The sequence below is a fragment of the Gorilla gorilla genome, chromosome 16 (assembly GCF_029281585.2).
Source record: "Gorilla gorilla gorilla isolate KB3781 chromosome 16, NHGRI_mGorGor1-v2.1_pri, whole genome shotgun sequence".
NCBI lineage: Eukaryota > Metazoa > Chordata > Mammalia > Primates > Hominidae > Gorilla > Gorilla gorilla.
The window spans coordinates 79,613,623-79,634,900 of record NC_073240.2 but is presented as its reverse complement, the minus strand read 5'-3'; the positions used below and the strand labels follow the sequence as shown (position 1 = coordinate 79,634,900).

Below are 21,278 nucleotides of genomic sequence, written 5' to 3'. Positions count from 1 at the left end.
CACAGAAAATAGGGGAAAGGCTGTTTCCAGTTCTCGGCCTTTAAACAACTCTAAATGTCAGTACTCACAGTGGCATATTACAAAGTAGTAAACGGTGCGCACTTGAGGGCAAACCACATATTGAGCTAATGAAGAGCTCACTGTGGTTAGGATTCGATCAAACATAATAGCAGAACATAAGCACATTTTATCTGAATTCTGTAATGAATATACATGCTGCAATAACATTTAAAAAGCATGGCAGCCTGCTCCAAACCAGCCAGAATAGTTTTGTGCAAATAGTGGCTCTTTGTGTGTTTGAATTCCCACCACCTAAGGGCAAACGCGATATGCGTGCTAATGACCTGCAATTATCAAGTAAAAAATAAAAATGCTAAAGGATGCCAGAAAGAACATCAGGGAAAGACCAACTCTCCCTTAACTTTTTACAAATACATTTAAACGGTAAATTAGAAACACAAATAAATGTGAGTGACTCTAACATTCAAATGGAGTAAATGAATTGTGTAGGAGATGAACCCCGTAACTTTTGTTGTTGTTGTTTTAAATTTCTTGACCAGCTCTTATAAGATGATGATGTTTATCTCTCTGTTCTTGGCTGCCCGGTAAAAGAATGGTATGCAGGGTTTGCTGGGCAAGCCTGGGTGCTCCTAAGTGTCCTGCATTATAGGAGACAGCTGCACGATCTGCTGTGCAGTGGGGTTGTCATAGGGAGAACCCTCCCTGGCCGCTCCTGGTGCAGGCTCCACGTTGTTGTCCAGGCTCACTTCATAAAAATCTTTGGAGAGAGGGAGGCCGGGGTCTGAGCACAGTGCGAGCCTCCCCTGCTCCTGCCTGCCCACCCCGCCTGAGGGCTCTACTCACCATCCTGAGCCCCAAGTTCCTGGGGGGCTGGGGCCCCTGGAGCGGGCTCATCAGCAGGGTTCTGGGCAGTGGTGAGGAATTTGCCATGCCCCTCGTGGTTGCCCACAAGGGGCAACACCAGCTTTTGCACCTCCAGCAGCTTCACCTGAAGGGAGGGGTGCTCAGCTGCCACCCTGGAGCCTGCGCCAGCGCCCACACCCACCCCCACCCCCGCAGAGATGTTGCACACCCTACCTTCATCTCCTCCTCCTTCTGGGCCAGCCTGATGACATCCTCCATCTCCTGGTGCCACGTGTTTGGCACTGCCCCCTGGCTTTCATATATGGTGAAGGACTCTCCTGCGAGAGGACATGGCTCAGACACTAGGGTCCCTCCGATGGCCCTGCAGCTCCCAGTGCCCGTGCCCTGGCCTCCTGCTCACTCATGCCATCTGTCACTCCAGAAGGCTGGACGAATCCAAGCTCTGGTCTCTCCACCTGCTCCGTCCCGTCCACCTTCTCCTTCGGGAGGTCCATAAAGCTGCTCTGGAGCCAAAATAATGGGGTCACATCTCGGGAGTGACCTGTTCTGCCCCGCCCCCACTTCTCTTGGCCCATGCCAGGACTCACTCACTTTCAGCTTCACCATGGCCTCCTTCAGGGCCCGGTAGCTCTCCCCACACACAAACTCATCTCCAGTCCTCCCTGGGGCTGGGGCCTCTGCCTCTGGCTCCTTCCAGGCCAAGGCCACCAGATGAGCCAGGTGCAGGCAGCACAGCCTTCGCACCTTCCGCTGCCCACATAGCCATGCCTGCTCCTCCTGGGAACTGGCTCCAGCGGAGTTGAAAAATGCCACTTGAAGGCAAGAGGTGAGTATTCTTGTAGGGGCATACACAGAACAAATGAGGCAGGGAGGTGGAGCACAGCCCCTTCCCTTGGGGCCTCAGAGAGTGCACCTGTTGGTCACAGGTGAAGTGGTGTCTGACCACTGGCTCCTGGAAGGGGTGAGGGGCCAGAGAAATCAGAAGGGGGGAAAACCAAGAGCATAAGGGGGTCCGGGAGGGACCACAGAGGAAGGTGGCAAAGCGGGGCAGGGAAAGTCAGGCTCACCATGGCCTCCCGGCTCTCCAGGTCCTCTGGGATGTTTGGCGTGGGCTGAGGCGCCTCCTCCTCCTCACTGTCAAGATGTTCTCCTCCATCTCCTGTGGGGAGGTGGCCAGAGGGGTCCTCAGACAACCCAACAAGGGAGGTACTGTGGGCCCACCTCTGTCCTCACCCTCAATGTGTAACCCTGAGCCAGCCTCTCCCCAGAGGGGAATGAGCTGCTATTCTTTATTTTTCCTTTTAAGAACCAAGATCTTGCTATATTGCCCAGGCACAGTCCCACTACCAGTGGGTGCGGGAGTCCTGACCTGCTCCCTTTCTGATCTGGGCCAGTTCATTCATCCTTAGGCAACCTGGTGGCCCCCTGCTCCCAGGAGGTCACCATACTGATGGTGAAGTTAGTGCAGACACCCGGTTGGCATAACGACCAGCTCTTCTAAAGGTCTCTTCCAACCCCTCAATCCTATGCTGCTAACAGTCCCCCCTTCCTCCTGGGGCTCTCTCCTCTTCCTCTGAGTGGTCTCCTGTACCTTCTCCAGGGAGAGCCATGAGGCTCAACTGAGTCTCCAGCTGTTGGTCCTGCTGGCTGGCAGCTTCTAGGTGCTCCTAAGGGGATGGGAAACAGAGTGAGAAGGCACGGAGGTTGCCAGGTCATCCCTCTCAGGGCCCCGTCCTCAGCAACTCTCTCCCCTGGGTCTCCTGCAACTTTTGGCGGGCCATCTCTGCCACCGCTTTGCCCCAAGCTTCCTGCTGCTGCAGCTGGTCCACGAGCTGGGTCTGCAGCAGTCACTGCCTGTGCAGCACCTCCTTCTCAGAGGTCAGCTGCTGATAGGTGGCCATGTACTGCTGCAGGTGACCCAGGTACTAGTCTCGCTGCTGCTGCAGACTCTGAGACTCTTGGCTCTTCAGCTCCACCTGCAGGAAGGCCCTGGGCATGAGGGCACGTGGTGGCTGGCTTCCAGATTCTGGGCCCATTAATAGGGTAGCGAGGGCACTGTGGGGCTCTGTCACCTGCCCAGGACCCTGGTCCCTTGCTCCAGGCCTAAGAGACTTCCTCCCTTGCCTAGAACCCCATACCTCCTTCCCCAGCCTCAAATCTCATGTCCTTCTTCCCACCATTTAAACTGTAGCCCACAGACTTGTGGAACAGCAGAGAGAGCCAACCACCATCTGCCAAGTGTGCTACATGCCTAATGCTTTCCAGGTATTCTCTCATTCAATCCTCAGCACCTCTGCAAGGAAAATGCTAACTTCCTTTTGAAGTCACAGAAACAGAGACTAAGAGATGAACAGTAGTTGAACGGTGACCAGTGGAACCCAGGCCGGAATCCAGTTTGAATCTAAGGAGGCTTTTTTGTTTTGTTTTGAGACAGTGTCACTCTGTGGCCCAGGCTGGAGTGCAGTGGTGCAATCTCAGCTCACTGCAACCTCCACCATGTGGGCTCAAGCGATTCTCGTGCCTCAGCCTCCTGAGTAGCTGGGATTACAGGCATGCGCCACCATGCCTGGCTAATTTTTTGTTGTTGTTGTAATTTTAGTAGAGATGAGGTTTTGCCACGTTGGCCAGGCTGGTCTCAAACTCTTGACCTCAAGTGATTCTCCTGCCTCAGCCTCCCAAAGTGCTGGGATTACAGGTGTGAGCCACCGTGCCTGGATAAGGAGCCTCTTGTTCCACTGTCTCTTCCCCTATCATTGGGGGCTCCATGCCTCTAGCTGGGATGATGATGTCCAGATCTGGGTGGAGCCCAGAACTACCCACCTCTAAAAGTCAGAGGGCAGGAAGCAAGAAACCAGTCATAGGGCTGCCCTGGAGGGTGCTGGGGTCACCTGCCCCTCAGTTGGAGCTGCCTTTGGCCTGGCACCTCCCCTCCCCAGAGGCTGCTGCCCACCTCCCAGCCCTTCTTGGATGGGGTGGAGGTTACCATCTCCTTCACCTCGTCTAGCTTCTCCTGCAGCTCCTTTACTTGCTGCTCCAATGGCAGTGCGCTCTTTTTCTCGTTGTTCTGGACAGAGAGAAGCAATCAGTGGCCATCCACTGCAGCTGGAGACACCAGACCTTGGTGTCTGCCTCCCATATCACCAGGAAGGGTGGAGGCAGGTTAGAAAAATCATCCCTTCTCCCCCACAGCCATCAGAGCAGAGCCTGATGAGCTGTAGCTCACAGGTGCCTTTAGAAGTACCATTTCATGTGAGAGCTACACGGGCCCATTTTACAGGTGGGAACCAAAAGCCTGGAGGGATAGGGATGAGGGCAGGCTCCCCAGGTGGGGCAACCCACCAGATCCTCGAAGCCGCACTGTGGCTCGGCCAGCTGCTTGTCAAGCTTGTGGTTCTGGGAGAGCGCGAGCCTCTCCTCCTGCTTTTGTAGCCTCTCCTCCTTCTTCCACAGCCTCTCCTCCTGGTCCCACAGCCTCTTTTCCTGCTTTCGCAGCCTCTCCCCCTCCTTTCGCAGCCTCTCCTCCTGCTTTCGTAGCCTCTGCTCCTGCTTTCGCAGCCTCTCACCCTGCTCCCGTAGCGTCTTCTGCTGCTCCCAAAGCCTCTCGTTTTGCTCACACAGTCTCTCCTGCTCCCGCACCCTCCACTCCTCCTGCTCTCGGAGCATCTCCTCCTGTTCCTGGAGCATCTCCTCCTGCTCCTGGAGTCTCTGCTTTTGTTCCTTGCTCAGGAGACTCAAGGCCTGGTTGTTTTCCACCTGGGATTGGAGCTTTCCCTGCAGACCGTCCACCTCCTGCCTCAGGTGTTTGGCCTCATCTTGTAGCTGTTCCACCACAGAGGTCACTGCTGGGGGCGCCAGGGATGGGGGCTCAGCTGAGAAACGAAGCAGAAAATAAGGGCCTCTGGATTCCCCAACCCCTCTGCCCACCCCCCTCCTCAAAAAAAAAAAAAAAACCCTCCTCTTTATGTGAAGCTCCTCTCAGGCTTCCCAAATATGGCCTCACTGCTAATGATTCCTCACACCCGATGGTAGCCAGTTTCCAAGCCACTTTCGCATAGAGAGCACTGTGGGTGGCTGACAACGGGCACTCCTCCCTCTTTGCTGATGGGGACCCTGAGGCTCATGGAGATGACAAAACTTGCCGTCTCCTGGCACAGACCTCTTTCCCTCTGCCTCAAAGCCCTTCCACCCACCCACCTCCCTGGGGCATTCTAAGCCACCCCCACAGACCTCTGATGCCAGTCCTGCTCCCAGGTCACACCAGCTCCATCTTACCCATCTGGTTTTTGAGTTCGGACAAGCTCCTCTCCAGCTCCTGTATCCGATGTATGTCACGCTTCTTCTCTTCCTTCAATGTTCGAGCCTGCCCAAAGCACAGGGGAAAGGGCCCTGGAGAGAGGGGCTGGTGGCTGGATAGGCTACCATCTCACTCTCTGCCCCCATCTCCACAAAGCCCAGACCCATGACCACCTCTGGCTGTACTATTCCCATTTTACAGATGCCCAGAAAGATCTAGCGACCTATCTAAAGTGGGGGCTGAAGGGTCAGGTCTCACCTCCACCGACATTTTCCACATCCTCTCCTGCCACCGGGCCCTCTCTCCTTTTATGTGTTTAGCATACTCGTCTCTCTGTAGCTGGACTTGTTTTAGTGACTCTGTCAACTGCAAGAAATGGGCACAGAAGTTAGGAAGGGCTGTCACTGGTCCTCACCTGCTCCTGGCCACCTGGGGTCATCTTCCTTCCACATCCCTCCCTCTGCAAAGCCTCACCTGTGTCATGTGTGCGTTCAGCAGTGCCCGCTCCTTTATGGTCTGCTGCAACTGCCTCTGGAGGACCGCTTCACTGCAGCTCGAGGACTGGATGGTGAAGAGTGAGAAGTTTCGATCTGGGGAGCCCAGGCAGTGCCCCTTAAAAGGGCTAGGGCTAGGCTCAATATACAACTCAGTTAGTAAAGATCAAGGCATTTCCTAGCCCGTGGCCTGGTTATTAAAAGAACTCAGTAAGGTTGGAAGGGACAGGGAAAGAGATTGAATTTACAGCTGGCTAACAGAGGCCCAGAGAGATCAGATAATATTGCTATTGTTATTACTGTTATTACTACCACTGTTTGAACCTTTATGGAGTGCTTCACCAGGTTCCATGCTAGCAATCCCATTTAATCCTCACAACCACCATATGAGACAGTTACTAGGATTATCTCTATTCTGTAGATGAAAAACATCGAGTGTTCAAGGTTAAGTGCTTGCCTAAGGTTAAGTGCTTTGCCTTAGACAGAGCTGGGATTTGAACACCCAGGTCTATCCTATTCTCTAAGCCCATTTTTCTTGCTGGGGGTTGAGGCACAGATAGGAGGGGGGAAATTAATCTTTTGTTCACTTTTTGAAAGGATGATACATTCATATAGTCCAAAACTCAGAAGGTACAGAAGGGAGGTGTCTCCCAGGCACCCTGTTACTCTCTCCTGAGTTTTTTATGAATGCTTGCAGACATGTTTTTGTATATTATCACAGCACACACACACACACACACACACACACACACACACACACACACACACACACACACACACACACACATACACACACACACCTTTCCTCTCTCTACAGAAACGGTAACATACTAAAGGTACTCTTCTGTACCTTCACAGTACAACTACCCAATACCCCACCTGGGACTTGGCCAAGGCCACAGCCAGGAAAGGGCAGGGCAGAGAAGGGACTTGGCCAAGGCCACAGCCAGGAAAGGGCAGGGCAGAGAAGGCACTTGGCCTCTGAGCTCTGCATCCAGTGCTCACTCCCCACAGTGCCCCCCAACTCACCCACAGCAGCTGACTCAGCCCCAGGCTGCCTCTAACAACCATACACAAAAGTAGCGAGAAATGACCATGCTGCCTTCTGGGCAGGACACTCCATCCTGCAGAAGGGACCTTTAGGCTCACTCCTCCATCTGGGAAGCCAGGCTGCCAGCGGATGGGGCAGCTGGTTGGACTCACCCTGTCCTCTTCCTGCTGCTGTGCAGACACAGCACAGAGAGCCCGCTCCAATTCTTGAATACGCTGTAAGGCGTATTGCAGGCGGCCAGCCAGATCCTTGGACTCTTCTGTAATGAGAGAGGTTGAGATGGGGCCCAAAGGACTCCCCCTAAAGACTTGTCAAAGTGCCAGGTTGAAGGATGACGGGATGCCCAGATTCCCACCTTCGAAGTGTCGGGCAGCACGTTTAGTATGGTAAAGGGTGATCTTCAAGTCTGCCTTTTCCAATGTGAGGATGTTGATTGTCTGGAATTGAACGTTTGGGAGAAAAGCCAAGCAAGTGCTGAAAGAGAAAGAAAGAAACATTCTCCAGAGGACAGGAGAAAGCTCCCCATCCCCCACTCACCTCTAACTGCTCCGTTTGTGCTTTGTGTATTTCATTGTTTGTTTTCTTTGCCTATGGGAAGAGGAAGACAGAGCTCTTACCACAGGGAGGCCGAGATGGCACAGCAAGAGGCACGCCCCCAGAATGCCACCAATGCCCCAGGACACGCCCACCCATGGGACCAGGTTATCAGGGACCCTGTGGGGATGGGGTGGAATCTGAAGGGTGAGCCTTCTTCCCCAGGCTGGGAGTGGGCAAGATGAGACTGGCGCCTCTGCATCTGAGTGCCCCCCAAACCCAGCAGTCATGTTGTGAGCAAAGAAATCACGTTACTTCTTCCAGCTGATGTTCCACTTGTTTCTTGTGCTGTTTCTGTGGGGAGAGTCAAATTCAGGTGACTGAGAGTGGCCCCCTCGACTCTATTCCCCAGACCTGGAAGTGGTAGGCAGGGACCAGGAATGGATTTTAAAGGCAACATTCTCAGACCGAATGGCAACACGAACTGGCCAACTCTCCTCAAGCTCCCAAGAACAGAGGATTTGGGTCTTTGTTGGTTTTTGCCCACAGCCACAGAACTCAAAGTCTGAATTTGGATTCTCTTGAAAGGACAGTAACATAAACCTCTAGAGAGGGAGTCTCAGGAAGGCCCACCCTTCTGCCAGCTTGTCATTTAGAAAGGTGCCTTCATTCAACAAACAGTTACTGAGCACATACGGGCCAGCTACGGTTCTTCATAGCAGATATAGGATGGAAAAGGACAGACAGGAGCCCTTGGCCCTCAGGTTTCCATTCTAGGGGCCTTTAAATCTCAGACTCTCAGAGCTGACAGAGAACTTTGATGCTCTACCTCCTCCGGAAACACGAGCCCAAGGAGGACAGGTGGCTTGTCCAGACTCAAAGCAAATTAGGGACTGAGTCAGGGCAGAAATACAGGGCTCCTGACAACCAGTCAGGCTAGCGCTTCCCTGAGAGGTGACAACCTCAGGGCGTGTGTGGCAAGGACTGGAGCAGGGGTGTCTGGAGAAGAGAGAGTCGGCAAAGAGGGCAGCGACAGAAGAGCCATGCTGCATGTTCCTTGCTCTGGAGTCCCTCCAGGTGAGGCCTGGGTGCTCCAGCTCCCCATTTGCCCTTGGCACCAGGGCCCCCAGCTCCTTTCTTCAGGGCCCCAAGGGGAAACTAAAGCCCAGGATTGGCAGCATGGAATCAGGGGACCCCACTGGACTCTTACCAATGATTCTATGTTTTCATTGAGTTGATTGATTGTCACGGAGCTTGACTCAAGGGCTACTGCTAGTTCTTGGTACTGGCTCTGAGGCACATGCAGACAGGAGGAGTTGGAAGAGGATTGTGGGGAGAGGTAGAGAGAACAATCATTAGGGCTGGGGTGTGTGTGGGCTGTCTCAGCTGGCAGAGGGTCACCCAGCCCCCACTGTGAGAGGAGGTTGGAGGGCTGGCCTGCAGAGTCACTGCACCTCGGCCCAGGGCCTCTTACTTCCAGATCCTTCAGGGTAACAGATGATGCAGGAGTAATAAAAATAAGAAATTTAAGAAAAAACTTACATGGGAAATAGTTATGTATATAGAGAAAGTATAAAAACAGCAAGGAGCAGGGCACAGTGGCTGACACATGTAATCCCAGCAATTCGGGAGGCTGAGGTGAGTGGATCACTTGAGGTCAGGAGTTCGAGACCAGGCTGGCCGACATGGTGAAACCACATCTCTACTAAAAATACAAGGATTAGCCAGCCGTGGTGGCAGGTGCCTGTAATCCCAGCTACTCAGGAGGCTAAGGCAAGAGAATCGCTTGAACCCAGGAGGCAGAGGTTGTAGTGAGCCGAGATCACACCACTCCACTCCAGTCTGGGTGACAGAGTGAGACTCTGTCTCAAAAAAAAAAAAAAAGCTCCAAATCCCACATGCCTGCTCTGTACGTTATTCCCAAATTACTTTTAAAATTTTAGGTCTCACCATTTCCAAGATGATAAAAGATGTGGGGAAGGAAAAACCCCAATCAATCAAGCAGGTGAAGAAGCAGACAGAAACAGGCTGAAGGTTAATGGAAGCAACATAAAACAAGACAGAGGCCAAGTATCCCCGAAACCAGAGAAGCCTCAGGGCCATGCATAGCTGGAGACAGCAAGCCAGAGAGGGCTCTTTGCACTGCCTCACCTTCCAGTTGTCCAATGGGGGAGTGCTACCCCATTGGAGTGGTTAAGGTTGGACACCAGCACCTGTAGAATGTCCTGAATCTACAGGAGGTGACAAGGGAAAAACAAGGGCAGGGGGTGAAAGACAGAAGTGGCTTAGAGAGAAGCAAGAAAGTCAGGGTAGGAGGAAGATGTGGGTTCAGGGAAAGGAAACACTGAAGAAGAGCAGAGGAGATTAAAACCGTGGCCTGTGCCATTCTTCCAAATGGCCACCTGCTGCCTTGCCAGGGGCAGGAACAAATAGATGGAAAAGTCCCCTGAGTGATGCAGTCACAGAGTGGAGTCAGCTGACCAATGCAGCTCTTAATACACTCACTGGACCCCTCTCCTCAGGCCCAGGACATGGGCAATGAATCTGGTAGAGCTCCAGACCTCCACCTCCATTAAAAAAAAGACTCCTGAGTAAGAGTTCACTTGAACTAAGGGGACTCCAGCTAAAAAACAAGTTTGAAAGACACTGATCTTATCCAGTATCATCTTACAGAGGAGGAAACTGAGGCCCAGTGGAAGAAGTGATTTTTCTGTGGTCACCCAGCAAGCTGGTGGCAAGTTAAACCTTCTCTTGCTCCTAGTGCCTGGGGCTCTCCTCACCACACCCTGGGTCCCCTTCAGTGACTCCTAAAGGGACAGCCTGATGCAAGTGGCTGTACTCATTGGCCCAGCTTCCCCTTGAGAGTGGGGATCAGGAAAATCAAACAGCAATGACCATTTCCTGGGTATCCTGGGTGTTTACAGCAGGCCACGTACTAGGGGTTAACATGAAAACAACAACAATAAGGAATCTCATTTAAACTTCACAAATGGAAGTCAAACAATACTACCCCTATTTTACAGATGTGAAAAGAGAGGCCTAAAGAGCTCAAGGAACTTGCCATGAATCAGATCGCTAGCAGATGGAGAAGCAGGATTCAAACCCAGAATTCTTAACCAGTACCCAGCAATCTCAACAATTACCCTCTACTGCCCCTTGAGCCCCCTGTCCCCAGGAGCCTGGCCAGCCAAGACTCACATCCCCAGGTGAGTGGCAACCACCAGAAGTGGTTGTCTCAGGGCTACTGCCAGGTTTTTTCTTTTTTGTCTTTGCTCCTGCTGGGACACCAGGGCTCTTCCTTTGCTGATATTCTTTTAGCTGTGGGAAAGAAGAGCAGTAATACTCATGAGAACTACCAGCCCCTACAGCCACACCCTCCTTACAGTTTTTGCAAAATACTCTTATACACCATCTGATTTAATGCCACCAACAACTGTACAAGGTGTTGTCACAATCACTTAGTGACTGAGAGGGGTGGATATTATGGCTAAAAAAAAAAGTGGGGGGGGGGCAATAATGGAACTTAAACTCAGTCTTCTGACTCCAAGCTGTGGGATTTTGCCACGAATCAGCAGTTGCTGGGGACCAAAACCAGACGCAGAGGTAGAAAAGTAAACATTACATAGGCAGGAACTACACGCTGTGTGGTTCAGAGTCATACATCCTCACATGTCTGTTAGTGTGAAGAAGTGCACCAGTATCTCTCAAACTTTTATATCAATGTGTCCTCATGGCAGAAGGCAGCTTTTTTGTTAAATCTGGGAATTTATCAGAAAGAGGATAACTCAAGTCTCATTTCAGAGAGAAGTCTGGTATACTCTTAGAAACCTATGTGAGGGTCATCCCTAAGTACATTAATGTTTTTTCTCTCTCAAGAGAATCAAGGGAAACTGATGCTTCGGAAAGATCTCCCACATTTATCCTGTGGCACTCAATGTACCCCAAGTTGAGATGATATGAGGAAGATTCAAGCTGTCAAGTTCAGTTTCCCAAGATCTATTCCACAGAAGATGAGCAAATCTCACTTCAGAGACCACTGACTGAAGGGCAGTCTGGTCCCAGAACCGTGGAGAATTAGAATATGAGGTGGAGAACTCAGAAAAAAATGTTAAAGTCTCTCTGGAGAGTAGAAGCCTTGGGAGAAAACCAAACCAAACCCATTCTCCCATTACCACCCAGAGATACTGTCAACGTTTTGAGCTCACAGGGGAAGTGTAGGCTTTTCACACTGTCGATGTCTACGTGAAGGGAGTAAGGCAGCCTGAAACCTCTTGCTCCTAGGTCCCATAGTCCCCATTTCCCTTCTAGCTGGAAACTTGTGCTGTGACCAGAGGAACCAGAAATGGGGTGAGAATGCTTAGGGGACTGGGTTGTAAGATCAAAGGCCGGTCTTGCAACAGTAATGACAGTTACTAGGGGGACTGTGACATCACTACATTCCACTCCTCCTGGGGGTGGGGGGAACCACATCAGTGCAATGGCTGAGTTGCCAATCCACAATGGCGGAGGGGGGACATGGGGCTGGGACCCAGGTCCTTGGAGATGCCAGTCCAGAGAGCCCAGGGAGGTCGGGCTTGGGTCAGCAGGAGGGGAGAGCACAGTCTGCTCAGGGAACCCCAGGAGTCACCAGCCCAAAGTCACCCAGGGATGACTGGCGATGCTAGGGGGTTGGGGCTGGGGGACCCAGGTCCTTGGAGAGGTGAGCCCAAAGAACCAAGGGAGGTTGGGCTTGGGGCGGCAGGACATGAGGGCTGAATATGCAGCAGGGAGCCCCAGCAGTCATCCGCCCAAAGTCACCTCAGGGTGATTGGCGAGGGCAGAGGCTGGGCTGCTTGCTGAAGGGGCGGGGCTGACTGAGAAGAGTTTGGTGGGGGCAGCCCAGAGGCGCCGGGGTAGGGGAGCCCAGCCCGGTGTGCCTCAACAGTGGTATGGACTCTGGGAGTAGTCTTGTCATCGGAGGGGATCTCTGGCTAGGTTGGGGGGCCATGACATTTTTCTTGGCTTTTTACCTTTTTCTTGGCTGCTGCCAATTTGTTCTCTCCAGTTTCTTGTAACATCATGGGGTGGGGAGGGAGGTAGGGTTGGGGCCACATCAGCAAACACCTCCAGTCTCCTACCAGGCTGCTGTGTGACTGAGACAGAGGAGGCGTAACCAGGGCCACACTAGAATGCAGAATAGGGGTGTGGCCTGAATGCTCCAATCCCATTGGTCAATGAGAAAGATGAAAGGGAAAGGAGGCGTGGCCAGGCAGCAGTGTGTCCAGAGGAACCTGTGACATCACAAGGAAAGCTGCCCATGCGACTGCTGTCCCCGCCCACTTGGGAAGAGGGGCAGGGCCTGCCTACTCTGGGAGAGGGGAGGGGTGGCTTTTGCTTTAAAATGTTAAAAATAAACTTTAAAAAATATATGTGTTTATACTTTATATATATATGTGTGTCAGTGTGTGTGTGTCTACATGTTCCTCCAGAGCTGTCTTCATTATCCAGCTTCTATGCATGGTCTATGATTTTGGCCTACATTTTTCATCTTCAGATGGAGTACAAGAATTACCAGTATTACCCCAGTTAAGACACAAATCCTATAAAAATGGAAAATCCATAGCATGTTTGATGATTAATGAATGAAGTGGACTATATTATCCAACATTCCAATAAGGTAAAATAATCACAATGATTTCTCGGTTTTGGGAAAACATTTCTCTTATTCTCCTACATTATTAAGATTTTTTAAGAAACAAGAAACATGTCTAATATCTTTAAAAACACAAAGCTTTTGGGCCGGGTGTGGTGGCTCACACCTGTAGTCCCAGCACTTTGGGAGGCCTAGGTGGGTGGATCACCTTAGGTCAGGAGTTCAAGACCAGCCTGGCCAACATGGTGAAACCCCGTCTCTACTCGAAATACAAAAACTAGCCAGGTGTGGTGGTGGGTACCTGTAATCCCAGCTACTCGGGAGGCTGAGGCAGGAGAATCACTTGAACCCGGGAAGCGGAAGTTGCAGTGAGCCAAGGTCATGCCACTGCACTCCAGCCTGGGTGACAGACTGAGACTCCATCTCAAAAAAAATAAAATAGTCAAAAATAAATAAAAACACAAAGCTTTCCATTTAATAAGCACTCAAAGCTCTTTACTGGTTTAAAGCAAATACAAGGCCTATTTTTCTAGAATGACCTGGCCTCTCTAAGCCTTGCAAATGAAACTGAATTTCTCACTTGATACTTGGCTATGACTTGCAATCATGAAAACCAAGAATTGTGTTATGTCACTGTGTATTGACTGTTACCTGAATTCCACACGAGGCTGGGATCAAGGGTTGAATCTCTCATGATTTGCTCCATAACCTGTGAGCTTCCTTTCCCACACCAAACTAAGCTTTTTTCTAGAGTTCTACAATTTACAGTTAGTAGACAAGAATGGTTCTCAAAAATGTAGCCTCTGGACTAGCAGCACCAGCAGAACCCGAGAACTTTTTATAAGTGCAAATTCTCAGGCCCCACCCTGGACCTGGTGAATCAGAAACTCTGGAGTAGGGCTCAGCAATCTGTGCTGCAGTCATCCCTCCAGGTGTTCAAGAACCTCTGGCATACGGCAGGTAGAAAAATGTGTTTCCTTCTGTAGGTCCAAAGCCAGGGATACCATATGTTCTGTCTTGATATGAAACAATGGCATGCAATTAAAAGACATAAATCTCCTTCCTACTCCCACCCTCCAGCCAATGTGTTTTATTTTTATGAGTTAAATAAGAAAACAAATGGCAATCAGAGATTCAGCCTAAAAAGTATATTTACAAGTGTCAGTTCTCATCCAGCCTGATCTCATAGAATACCATTTACACACTCTTACCTCTCAAGTTTTAAAAAAGTATCTTCACAATGTAAGTCTCAGGCACACTAGCAGTTCTGTAATAAAACACCAAGTAGATCAGAACGTCCAAACTTACTAGAGAAGAAAAGTGGAATCATTGACTCTATTTTCAAATTGCATTCAACAACAAATATAAGTTTTGAATTATTTTCACTTTCATACTTCCAAATTAATAGAATTAAATCAGAATACTCCATTCTTTCAAAGCCTCTAGCCAGGCAAAGTTTTACTGTATTACTTCTTGCTTTCAAAGGATATAAAGCAGAGTCCTGCTAGGCACATTTTGTATACATGCAAAGATGCAGAACTAAACAGTTCCATCTGTTCAATATTAAAACAAAAGTCCTTTAAACCTTGGATGGTGAGTGTAATACTTCAGCACTAGCAACAAAGCCTCAAATATGAAAAGATACCAAGATCGCCACTAGCAAACAAAACTAAACTCTCAGCCGGGAGCAGTAGTTCACATCTGTAATCCCAGCACTTTGGCAAGCCAAGGTGGGAGGATTACTTGAAGTCAGGAGTTCAAGACCAGGCTGGGCAGCATAGCGAATTCACATCTCCACAAAAAAAATTTAAAAATTAGCTGGGCATGGTGGTACACACTTGTAGTCCTAGCTATTTGGCATGCTGAGGTGGGAAAATTGCTTGAGCCCAGGAGTTTAAGCCTGCAGTAGCTATGATCATGGCACTGTACTCCAGCCTGGGTGACAGAACGAGACTTAAATACACTCTCTCTTGCTCCTCTTTACACTAAAATCACTAAGTTAAAATGTTTTCAAATTTGGCAGGATGAAAATTAAGTGAAATGTGACTTTGGAGCTTGGCTAGCAAAAGGAAAGGAAAGGAAAGCAAAGGAAAGGAAAGGAAAGGAAAAAAAGAAAAGAAAGAAAAGAAAAAAGAAAGCGAGAAAGGAAATCAAGTGAAATGACAAACTACTTACTGGGAGAAAGTTTTTGTAACCTCAGTGACAGACAAAAGGTTTGTATCCTTAGTCTTTAAAGAAATCTTTAAAATTACTGAGGAAAAAACAAATGATTTTCAACAGAAAATGGGCAATGGAGAAACAGGCACTTCTCACAAGAATAAAAATGACCAATAGGCGTATAAAAAAATTCAAAAGCACTAGAAATCAAAGAAATGTGATGAAAACAATGAGATTTTCTGTATAAAGGCAGCAAAGATGACAAATGGAAAGGGGAACCTGGAGCTCTGTCCTTGTTGGTGGGAGTATAACCTGAGTCACTTTTCCTGGAGAATAATTTGAAAATTTCTATTAAAAACCCTAAAAATTATTTTCGTCCAGAAATTCTACTTCTATGAATTTAGTCCAAAAATGCTTGCTTGAGACCATTAAAATGTATATATAAGAAAATTCACCTCTGGAATAGCAATGATTAACTTAATATACATCCAGCTATTAAAAATGATGCCAGGATATATTTACTGCCACAGAAATATGCCCAAAATATAGTAAGTGACAGAAGACTATATATTACGATTCTAGTTTTTAAAAGGTTTATATGCATAAAAAAGTATAAAAAGCAACAAACCAGAATGTTTTGAGTGGCAAATTAAAGATTTTTCTTAATATTGGTCATCCAAATTATTACAAAAAGAATGCGATTTCCTTTATAATCAGGGAGAAGTGTTATTTTCATTTATTTATATGTAAATCTCTTTTCTTTTTCTTATTTTTTTCTCCTGTATGTATCCCATGTATGCTAGAATCCCTGCCTCTTGAGGTAAATCAGTCAATTTTTGGGAAGTGCACTACATAAAGCTGCCCTATCCTCCTTTTATTTTAAGAGATCTGGAGACATATTTGTTTCAAATTATTTTATTGTTCTCAGAGTACTTTTTTAAAATATATGAAATTTAGGAAAAGACAAAGGAAAGGCTGACTCCCTACCCTCCTGGGGCTACTCTTCCAATTTTTGCTGCTATTGTTATATATTAATATTCACTGGGTACTAAAAAGTTGGCCAGCCCCTTAGATCCTTTTTTCTTATTTCTTTCTCATAATCCTACTTCATTCCTTCATTTGCTTATTTTTAAAAGGGTCATGTGTACAAATACATAGTTCAGAAAAAATTTAAATATAACTATCTATAAAAGTATGTGGCAAAATCCCATTCACAGTCTTATTCTCCTTCCACAGCAAACACTTTTAATTGGCTTCTTATATATCATTTCAGAATTTATCTTTGCAAATACAAATGTATGTTCTTATTCTACTCTTCTCTCTCAACACAAAAAGTAGCATACCATACATACTATAGCATTCCTTGTTCTTTTAAAAAACACACACAATATATCCAAGTTCTTCCACATGAGTTCAGAGGTCTTTGTCATTCTTCTTTACAACCGCACAGTATTCATCGTTTGGATGTACCACAGTTTACTTAACCAGTTCCCTGTTGGTGGACACTGAAGTCATCCCTATCATACTACTACAAACAATAATGCCAAGCATAACCACCCACACACACCAAGTTCATTTCTGAATCTGCCTTTGATGAAGCCTCTATCTGAATCACCACAAGGTCACAAGGCTGAAAAGTTAGCCAGTTTTTTAGTTTTCATTATGTACAGCAGTATGTAGCAAAAGACTCCCTTGGGCAAAGCAAATGTACTTTTTGGGGATTTACTTTATAACAATACATGGATAAACAGAACACCAAGGAGAACCATGTCTATTTAACCATGCACATGTATGTATATATTACATGCATATGCATAGAAAGTATACAATAAATCCATCAAAGCATTAAGCATTGTCTCAGTACAGTGGATCTATGGAGTGCTTTGTAGACCTCCCTCCTTGCCTATCAATTCTTCCTAATTTCACAACAGTGAATATGTACTATTTTTGCAATATAAAATTTCAAAAAAATGTTAACCCAAATTAAGCTGGATACATTCCTTGTCTGTCCTATATTTGTATGGTGCTCCAGAGTGCTCAAATATCACTTTATTTAAAAAAATTTATTTTTTTTTCAAATATAGAGTCAGGCAGGGCCTTGCTCTGTCGACCAGGCTGGTCTTGAACTCCTAGATCCTCCTGGATCCTCCCACTTCCACCCCCCAAAGTGTCGGTATTACAAGTGTGAGACATCATGCCCAGCTGGCTTCATTTGAGAAATCTTTCCCCAGCACTCCATATATTATGAATAATTCCTTTCTTCTTGTTTAGATAGAATCTTAGTCATATCTCTATTACCTCACTTGTCACATGATAATCAGTTGCTCCCCCATCCATCTCCCTTGATTGCTCATGAGCTCCTTGAGAAGAGTTTGATTTTCAGCACTTTGAACAGTGTGTGACACATACATTCTTCATATGCAGAGAAGGACATGATTTCACTACAGTGTAATTATTCCCAGAATTCAATGCCTGTATTTCTAAATTGTTCTAGATACTCTGCAACAACCTGAGAATGTTATGTTTTTCCCTAAAACTTCCATCCATTACTGAGTGTCTATGGTCATAGTTAACTCAATTGCGATGTGACCTCTGGCCAAGCCCATTCCTAGTTTTTTTTTAGGTGATTTTTAATTTTAATTTTTTATTTTGATTGTTTCCTTTTTGTTTTTTTCTAATCTAGCAGTGGTTGGTAAATTTCAACATCTGTATATCCCTGTGTCTTTGCACCTGCTGGTCTCTGCTTGGAATAATATCTCAAGGTTTTATTCACCTGGAAAAAATTTCTACTCACCCTTAAAGAATCAGCTTAAATAGGTTGGTGTGGTGACTCATGACTGTAATCCCAGCACTTTGGGAGGCAAAGGCGGGTGGATCACCTGAGGTCACTAGTTCCAGACTAGCCTATTCAACATGTTGAAACCTTGTCTTTACTAAAAATACAAAAAATAGCCAGGCGTGGTGGCAGATGCCTGTAATCCCAGGTACTCGGGAGGCTGAGGCAGGAGAATCAGTTGAACCCAGGAGGCGGAGGTTGCAGTGAGCTGAGATTGTGCCATTGCACTCCAGCCTGGGCGACAGTGCGAGACTCCGTCTCAAAAAAACAAACGAAAAAATTCCAGAAGAAAGTTTCTGCTTGGTCTGGTCTGGGTTGGCTGGGTAGCTGGGATGCTAAAACTGCCAAGCCCTCTAGTGTCATGTGGTTGAAGTAGGGCAGGGAGATGTATTAGTCAGTTCAGGGTGCCATGCCAAAATACCATAGATGGGTGGCTTAAACTGCAAACATTTATTTGTCACGGTTCTGGAGGCTGGGAAATCCAAGACCAAAGTGCCAGCAAGGTAGGTTTCATTCTGAGGCCTCTTCTCTTGGCCTGTAGGTGGCTGCCATATTGTGCACTCCTGTGACCTCTTCTTTGTATTTGTGCAGAGAGAGAGTGAGTGCACTCTCTGGTGTCTTGTCTTATAAGGACACTAATCCTACTGAATCAGGGCCCCACCCTTAGGACCTCATTCAAACTTAATGACTTCCTGAGAGGCCTCATCTGCAAATACAGCCATGCAGAGGGTTAGGGCTTCAACATATGAATTTGGAGGGGACAGAGACACTCAGTCCATGACGGGAAGAAAAACTATTCATGAAAAAAGGGGTGCAGTGGCCAGAAAAGGGGGCAGACAAAATATTCTCCCCATTTCCCCCAATACACAACACAACACACACACACACACACACACTCAGAGCCCTGCCTTTGCCCCTTCCCCACAAGGCCACTCCCCACCCATAATCATTTACCTCCCTCCTATCCTGCTCTCTGGAGCTGCCCCTTCCCCTAAGTTGTCCTGTGGCTCACTGATTGCTGCATGCAGGTAGGTGCATGTAAATGTAGCTGGGGCTGGGGACCTCCTGGACCATGTGTGTCCTGAGCCCCACTATGAGACTGGGCAGGAAGTGGGTCTCACCCATGTCTCCTGTCCTCAGGCAGAGCCTAGCCCTGGGACATGAGCTCAGAGGGTGCTGCAGCTTTGTTGGATTCACCTCAGGCCCCCTTTCTCCCCATCCACTTATAAGGTTCCCAGGGCCTTGATACCTCTGTCCTTGGAAGAAAAGAATGTGATTACCCAGCTCACTCAAACCTGATCGTGGCTTCCTGCAATAGAAGCACAAAATTTTCTAATTCAAAAGAGTCTACCAAGTGACTAGCAAAGTGAATGAGGAAAGACCTACAACAAGGCACATCATTGAGAAATTCCAAAAAAACCAAAGAGAGAGAGAAAATCCTAATATCTTCCAGAGAGAAAAGACAGGTCACATGTAAAGAGCCAAGATTCTGCATGACACTGACTTCTTACCAACAACACTGGGAACTAGAAAATAATAGAGCAATATTTCCCAATGTGAGAAGTTACATTCAAATTAGAGCATTATATCCAGCCAAACTGTTAATCAGGAGTTGGGGTAGAACAATGACATTCTAAAATATGTGAAAGTGAGAAAGCTTGGCTTCCATTCACTGCTTTTCAGGAAGCCACTGGAAGATGTACTGCAACATAATGAGACAGTAAACCAGGGAAAAAGAAGATCTGGGGCAAGGGAACAGGAGATGCACACAGAAGAGGCAGCAAGAAATTCACACGATGGTGCAGAGACATGCCAGCCATGCCACAGGCTGAGAGCTGAGTCCAGTTTGGAGCATAAGGATGGAGGGCAAGGGAGAGAGGGAAGCCTCCAGGAAAATAACAGGGCTGATAGAGTAGCTCGTGTATCTTAGTTTTAGATAATTATTACCAGGCATTTCATAGATCAGTTGGAGTAACTGAAAAAAAGGTAGTTAATAGGTACAAAAACATATAAGCAAATGAAGGGAAAAAATTTGAAGCAATTATTAACTCCAGGGGAAAAAAAGGAAAGAAATGAAACAATTTCAGGGCAGGACTTGGCTCAGGAAACAAAATTTAGATATCTACAAGAATGTAAATGCTTTTGATTTCACAAGATTTTGATCCAGTGAAATTGGTAGAATGGAGGCAAGGAAACTGTTAAGACCTCATAAGGGAGGTAAGCCCTATACTATGCTATTCCAGGAAGTAGACAGATACTGAAGAAAACAAATCAAGAAATAGCAACGTAAACATTCTTTAGAAATATGATGCAAATACCAGAGGAAGTAGCAAAATGAATTTAAAGTGATGGCCTCTGGGAATTAGGATACAAAGGTGTTGGGGTGATCAGACTCAACACCAGGCCGTGGGGGCTACAAAATCCGGTGGAGTCAAAGGAATGAGGAAAGACAAGTTGAGAGAGAAAGTGGGACCAGGGGGCCAACACTAGTATGGAGGCTGCGAAGGCCCCAAGCTCTGGGAGCCCACACTATTTATTGGTGATCAAAAAAAGAAGCAGGTGGTGAGGATGTGGGGGTTGAAAGGAAGTGACATATCAAGCATATAAGCTACAGCTGTGATGGTGTAGCATTTTCTTTGAAACATATTGCTACTTGAGATAATGGGAGTGCTAGAAGCAAGGAGCCAGCAAGTCTAGACACATTCCAAAGGCCATGAGAGGTTTTAGACCCTGGACCCCGGACATGTTCCAAGCCCACCTCGGCTTCTCTCCCAGCACTCAGCCTTTCTCCCAACACAAAGGCAAGAAAAGAAAGGGCATAGGAAATGCTTTTTGATATAAGCCTATTATTACCATTTTGTTCTTTTTTTCTTCTTCCTTTTTTTTTTTTTTGTACTGAGGATTTCTTGCTCCAGATACCATTTTGTTCCTTTTTAAAATTTTATTTTTATTTACTTATTTATTTATTTTGAGACAAAGTCTCATTCTGGCACTTAGGCTGGAGTGCAGTGGCATGATCTTGGCTCACTGCAACTTCCGCCTCCCAGGTTCAAGCAATTCTCCTGCCTCAGCCTCCCGAGTAGCTGGGACTACAGGCGAACACCACCAGGCCTAGCTAATTTTTTTTTTGTACTTTTAGTAGAGGTGGGGTTTCACCATGTTAGCCAGGATGGTTTCGATCTCCTGACCTCATGATCCACCCAAAGTGCTGGGATTACAGGCGTAATCCACTGGGTGAGCCACCGCACCCGGCCCCATTTTGTTCTTAACTCTGTGTATCTAGCACTTTGATTGAAATTAAATATAATGTTATAAGTTCTGGAGATCTGTTGTACAGAATGACTATAGTTAATAATAATATATACTTGAAAATTCCTAAAAGAAGATTTTTTGCT

The 21,278-nt window shown here is 47.3% G+C and overlaps 1 protein-coding gene across 4 annotated transcripts; it reads right to left on the bottom strand.

Annotated features, from left to right (window-relative positions):
- Positions 1-381: 381 nt before the first annotated feature.
- On the bottom strand, positions 382-12,466 carry LOC101139171 (golgin subfamily A member 6C). Of its 4 annotated transcripts, none has more exons than XM_055363933.2 (18): positions 12,268-12,466; positions 10,457-10,576; positions 8,469-8,549; positions 7,574-7,612; positions 7,262-7,312; positions 7,080-7,161; positions 6,877-6,983; positions 5,654-5,740; positions 5,438-5,545; positions 5,158-5,245; positions 4,225-4,754; positions 3,869-3,949; positions 2,477-2,552; positions 1,953-2,044; positions 1,286-1,388; positions 1,099-1,202; positions 865-1,009; positions 382-778 (listed from the first exon to the last, which is right to left on the bottom strand). In XM_055363933.2, the coding sequence occupies exons 1-18, from the start codon at positions 12,463-12,465 to the stop codon at positions 651-653; spliced, it is 2,220 nt and encodes a 739-aa protein (XP_055219908.2). In that variant the 5' UTR covers position 12,466; the 3' UTR covers positions 382-650. The 4 variants fall into 4 exon arrangements, with proteins under 4 accessions (XP_055219908.2, XP_055219909.2, XP_055219911.1 ...); XM_055363934.2 differs by having other exon boundaries at positions 3,881-3,949; positions 12,268-12,465; XM_055363936.2 differs by lacking the exon at positions 865-1,009 and having other exon boundaries at positions 3,881-3,949; positions 12,268-12,400.
- Between the last annotated feature and the right edge of the window lie 8,812 nt (positions 12,467-21,278).